This window comes from Ixodes scapularis, unplaced genomic scaffold, assembly GCF_016920785.2.
Source record: "Ixodes scapularis isolate PalLabHiFi unplaced genomic scaffold, ASM1692078v2 PGA_scaffold3__209_contigs__length_174095766, whole genome shotgun sequence".
In the NCBI taxonomy this organism is placed as follows: Eukaryota; Metazoa; Arthropoda; class Arachnida; order Ixodida; family Ixodidae; genus Ixodes; species Ixodes scapularis.
The window spans coordinates 118881095-118887094 of NW_024609868.1; the positions used below are offsets into that span (position 1 = coordinate 118881095).

Sequence of the window (6000 nt, forward strand, 5' to 3'; positions counted from 1 at the left end):
AGCGGGAAGTAGAAAATATACTTTCGTTCTTTCTGCTATTTTCTTGGTGCCACCAGAAATCTATGGCAATTCTTATCAATTGCACTCATCTGTCGCTGACTTTGACGGACCACGTGCATAACACAGCCTGCAAAACGTAATTCGCCAACCTGTCTGAAAGAGTATACGACAAGTTCTCCTAAGGTTTTTTTTTTTCACATTTTGTGGGAAAAGTTGCTTCATCCGAATCCGCCTGCCTAATCCTGGTCAAGCACTTGAATAAGTATTGCTATCCTGTCCTGAAGGCGTAGTGGACGTGGAAACTAATTATTATTTGTAAAATATTACAATTTCAGCAGCCATTTACTGAACTTTTAAATTTAACATTGAAAAAATTATGTTATACCTATTTTTAATATTATTTTTGTTTTGATTTCTAACGTTGAAGAAAACCTTAAATGTTACGCGCATAGCCACTTATTATAAACTTTTCTGACGCTCTCGGTTCAACGTGTTCCTGTACATATATCCTAGTAAAACACAGAGCCACTACCTATCTAAAACACGGAGATGATTACATAAAAATTGCGATCCCCTTTGTTAGATTCAAGAGCAGAAAAACAGAAGAGGTCCATCGTACGGTAGGGCTCTGATCCAACAGAACGGTATCGGAGCATTACGGGGGTCTGGCTGGAACCTGCAATATTTCAATCAGTCGCACTGCTTTTGTTAAACCTGCCTGGCGCCGGTGCTCTTACGTCAAGCTTTCGTGCTTTGCACCTGTGGCCTCGCGTAGAGCTCCAGAACCTTGTACCATTTTCTCGGAGGAGTAGCTTACACGGAGGAACACCATGCCTCTGTGGGCTTAGAAGTTTTCTGAAATGGGTGATTTATATGCTTTTTGCATACATTTCTAATGTTTGAAAAGCGGATGTTGGGCGCATCTTAAGAGCTCAGAGCTTGCTGGGCTATGGTAGGCCCGACGGGGATCCTCACTCTAAAAAAGTCTGTGCATCTACTTTCCGGCACAACACTCGGATAGCCAATCACCGCAACTTAAAGATGCGCCTCAGCGAATTGCGATGTCGAAACATATGATTAGTCTAAAAAACGCAGTCTGAGTCGTGGCATTAAGCAGTACAAAACGTCACGCTTGCATTGCTTAATGTCACAACTCAGACTGCGATTTTTTTTGTCGAATCATATGTTTTGGCATCGTCATTCGCTCAGCTGCCTCTGTACGTTGCGGTGATTGGATAATCGAGTGTTCTGTGGAAAAGCAGACGCACAACCTTTTTTTGAAGTGCTTTGTAAAAAAAGAACTGCCAGCCGCTCGCAAAACAAAAACGCTTTTGGCAGTTTTTTTACGAAGTTTCATCTTCTTTATAGATGTTCTGAGACTAAACTGGTTTCTACGAACCGAGGATATTTCTTGAGCCTAAGGGTTCTAAAGCACATATACAGGGTGTTCAATTCATAATGATTTTTGTAGGTAGTGGAGGAAAGTTTGACGAGTAATGTTTTCATTACATAGCTATCAAGCTTCGTGGACATTCGATGAGGGGACAATCGTCATGCTAAGTTAACTAAGTGACTGAAATTTCTTAATCAACTTTTTAAATATTCGTTTTAGGCGACATTTCAGAACTTCAGTGTGCCGGCAGTTACTATCAGAGGCCAGACCAATTTAAACAATGCTCAAAAAGGTAGCTGTTTTCTTTTAGACATTAATCGATCCATCTTCGCGTTTTCTCGTAGATTTAGAAATTACACCAAAAAGTTCGCACAAGTTTCCTTAGCCGGCGAACCTACCAAGGACACGCTGCCGATAAAATGACATGATTGAAACGACGAGCGTCATTATTTTGATGTTCTCTCTGAGCATAATTTCGAAATCGGGCGAAAATTACCGACAATGTATTGATTGAAATCTGAAAATCATTAGATTTTTGAAAACTATTCTAATTGTTTAGGCCTCTAATAGTACTCGTCGTGAAAACTGCAATTACAACGTGATCCCTAAACCAAATGTTAAAAAAAATTAATAACTTTTAGCTAATTAGTCAACTTAGCATAACGATATTTCCTTCAGCTAATGTCCGCCGAGCCTAGTAAATACATAGTGAAGACAATACTCCTCTAACCTTCACCCCCTATTTTTGATAAAAGCAAATATGTTCAAATTACATTCAAACACCCTGTATAAACCATTCCTTACAGCTGCCTTTAGCGATTACACCGATGAGTATATAGCATTCTAGAAGCCCTCAACCTACCATCTTGGCTACCTATCCGTGCATTATATAGGAAGGTGTATGAGAAACGCTGAATTATAAAAAAAAAACTGTGTTGGTTGCAAGTGCAGTAGAGCATTAGTCTTATACATCGTTTTTCAGCAGTACTTTAGAACAAGCTATCAATTAAGAAATCGGTTCACTCCTAGCGGCAATGTTTGGCAACCCCATTGTCAATTATATTAAAAGAATAACTATTCATTAAGTTTGCAGTGTTCAAACTAAAAATTAACCTTTGTTTCCATGGCAGACGTGTCAAAAGAGAAGTCGTCTATTTTTTTTTTTTTTTACGCCAAAACATTCCTCAGAATATAGTGTCAGAGAGATTGTCTTGAAAACACATGTAAACATATATGTTCTAAAAACATATTTTACAGATTTCTGTGGCATTAAAAGTATCAGAACATACTACATTTCGATTGCGTTTGCTATTTAGAGTTTGCCCAATCTGGAAACTGAAACAGGGAATGTAGCACAAAAAACGTTGCTTTTATGGGAGATTGAAACATGCCATTATATACATGACATAAAATTTTAGAGCTACCGTAGTTATTTATAAAATATATGTCAAGCGTGTTCTTCACTTTGTCAACATAACATTGTCATATTTCCGTGTGAATTTCAGCAAACGCACCAGTAAACTTTACACGACAATTACCTAGTGGAAACAAAATTTGAATGCTAATAGTGTAAAATATAAAGGACATTTGTCTGCAATATCTATATTTAACCTGAGACTGGAACAACTAAAAGAGGGACAACCTATACACTTATATAGGTGGCTTGTTTCCTTCTTTTTTCTGATGTTCCCGTTCTCGAGTGAAATTTGTATGTTAATGCGATTCGCATCGTTCAAAAATCATTCCATTTTGTCTCTACAGCTGTTTCTCTCTATCAACTGGGGAGGCTACGCAACGATCGCTAGGGACTCCCATAAATCGGTTGCATCGGTTAAGAATTGCTAAATCAACACGCTTTCTTTTCTAGCTCCAGGTGAACCAGCCGGATTGACGGTTCTAGCTAAAACTGAACCACACGGATTGAAGTTTCAGTATCAAGGCGGCATACTTGTAACGTGGAAGCGTCCTTCTGTGCCGGCTGGACCGCTGAGCAGCTACATTGTATCATGGGAATGTCCCAAAAACGAAAAACAAACCAAAACTGTTGGGGAATGTCAACTGCTTGTTCAAGGTAACTTTTGAATATCTACTGGTTATATACTGCATACACGAGGAAAGCGTTGGGGCACCACCTTAAGATTTGGTCCTAGAGGTTGTGCACATACACGTCTAATTATTAACACAATCCTACTCATAAATTTTTTTCCGGGTTGTCTCTTCGCCGATATTATACTAATTATCGAAAAGATAAAACTTAAAAGGATATAGAGGTGGGATCTTGTTAGAAGGTAAAGGAATTCGGGAAGACTTAAGGTAACCAAAGTAACCTCCTAAATTATTATTGAAATTGTCCTGCATTGCGAAAGTGCCGTGGAAACATGTACAGCATTTGTTTCGCTTTTTATTCTAGATCTTCCGGAAGAAGGATCCAACTGCACATTTTGGGTGGCTGGCTTGAACAGATCTCCTGAGGGGCACCTCTTGGTAGGCAGGGCCGCCAATCTATCTTTGTCGTAATTCATCCACTCAGGGTTCAATTGAACCTACACTGCCACACTAAACTTTAGTTATTCGTATTTTGTAATTTCTTGAGATCTTAATAAAGTGATACTTAATTAAACCTTCGTATTTGTCCACAGATTTTGCATTAAAGCTGTTAAAGACTCACAGATATTTGCTCAAAACGCGGCTAAACATTTTTACCGTTTATATACCACTTAATATCTTATAAACGTAAGCGTGACCAAGTAACTCAAATCCAACACGTCGGTGTTCCTGTCATTAAAGGTGCGTATTTTTCTGGTTTAGTTAAGTACTATCCCAAGCAAAACCTATCTATTTGAAGCTTGATTGCCTTCTTACAACATATAAAACATGAAGAGCTTATCTGAATAGAAAATAATAATTAGGGCTAGGCATATAATGAAATAACCTACCGATTAATTGAGTAATGTTTAATCCCGATTAATTGTTTTAACCGGCTAATTGGTTATATTTTGACAAACAAACAAAAATAAAAATTCAACATTTTCAATACACGGACGTGGACGTTGACACCTGTAGGAAGGCAAACGTTAGGTGAATCTTTGCTCTAAAGTAAACTGCACGGGTTAAATATTCGTAACTTCAAAAATTGGCGAAGGTTATACGTGACCCGGCCAGTTAATCGCCCTGCACATGTTCGTCTAGCGTAACAGACTTTTGTGAACAAACAAAGGGGTTCGCTATTGCCGGAAAATATCAACGAACCTCTTTTCCTCTGAGGCTGAAGTAATAATTTGTGAGTGTGGGCGTCTCTTGACTGTTCTCGACTACACATCAAGGTTGATTTAAAATCCTAAATTGTACATTGCGTCGTTAATCGCAAATTCGACAAAAACAAAAACAAAAAAATATGTTTTTTATTTTTTTTTATTAAAATGCATGGGAATTAACGAAACCGATTTCTCGAATAATTTATCGATTAAAGGAATGCTGTCGCTAAATCAGATTAACCACTTTTAATCGATTCACAACCTTCAAAATAATATAAAAATTTTTTCTAGGATTATTTGGAGGCAATGATTGTGGATCATTACGTACATAAAATGATACATATATGTCTATAGTTACTTCTTCACATGAATACCGCACAGATGAATGCAGTTATTACGACGTATCTTGTGGGTGCTCTCCCGACAAAGGATGGCCTGGGTTCTCAGTCATTCCAGTATGTGTCAGCAAGACCGCCACTCACCAAAGGCTGTAATATGTATGTAGGCAAAAGTATGAAGCTTCGGGATGGACGGCCAGACGTCTGCAATAATAAAGGTCAGAAAAGAACGTATGCGGCAGCTGACACTCTTGTTGAACTCGTGATAAAATAAATGACTGAGGCCCAAGCTGGCAACCTTTGTTTTCATTTCGTTTCATTTATTTACGTTGCAGGCGTCTTTCTGGAAGCATTACATATGAGGGATTGTCAGAAATGGAGAATACATGATGAACATTATACAAGATCTGTGCCAATCGAATTATTATAAATATCAAAGTACAAAAAAATACACAAATTCGAACCAACATTAGTCATAATGCAAACGCTCACGGAGTTCTTTAAACCGTACAGTATTTATGTTGGTCACATTAGACGATATTTGAAATGCACAGAGCCATCCCGTAGCGCGCCGAGAACTACGCCCGCCATCTTGGTTGCGGCGAGAAACTTACCTGCGGCGGGCTAAAGAGCACGTGAAAGCCGCTAACGCTCGCACGAAAGTAGCGATGCCGTCGCAATGCTGTGTCCCGCAGTACCATCAGCGACGAAGCACGAATCCCAACGGTAACAAAGTACGTTTCAACCTTCATTTCCTTTGCAGTTTCTGCTGTACACGCTGTTTCAGATGGTAAAGATGGCTTACGGACATCCTAACATGGCGCGGGAACATCAACAGCCCTTGTATTAAGCCCTCGAGTTTTAGCAAAGTTTTATCGCGGATTTGTATTTGGAATCAGTATATCAAGCAAGAGCTGAGTTCCCCGTAATCTGAGTAAAACAATTCGATATCCGCTTCACAAAAGTATTTTCATTGAATCAAATGCAATCATTTGTGTACACCTGCTTCGTGAAG

At 38.9% G+C, this 6000-nt stretch overlaps 1 protein-coding gene across 1 annotated transcript in view; it reads left to right on the forward strand.

Annotated features, from left to right (window-relative positions):
- LOC8030148 overlaps positions 1-4017 on the forward strand; it is a 73268-nt gene extending 69251 nt beyond the window's left edge. The window contains exons 12-13 of the mRNA XM_040211183.2: positions 3261-3464; positions 3804-4017. Coding sequence (XP_040067117.1) covers positions 3261-3464; positions 3804-3910 — 311 coding nt within the window. The 3' untranslated portion in view covers positions 3911-4017. The remainder of the gene's footprint in view (positions 1-3260; positions 3465-3803) is intronic.
- Positions 4018-6000: the final 1983 nt, after the last annotated feature.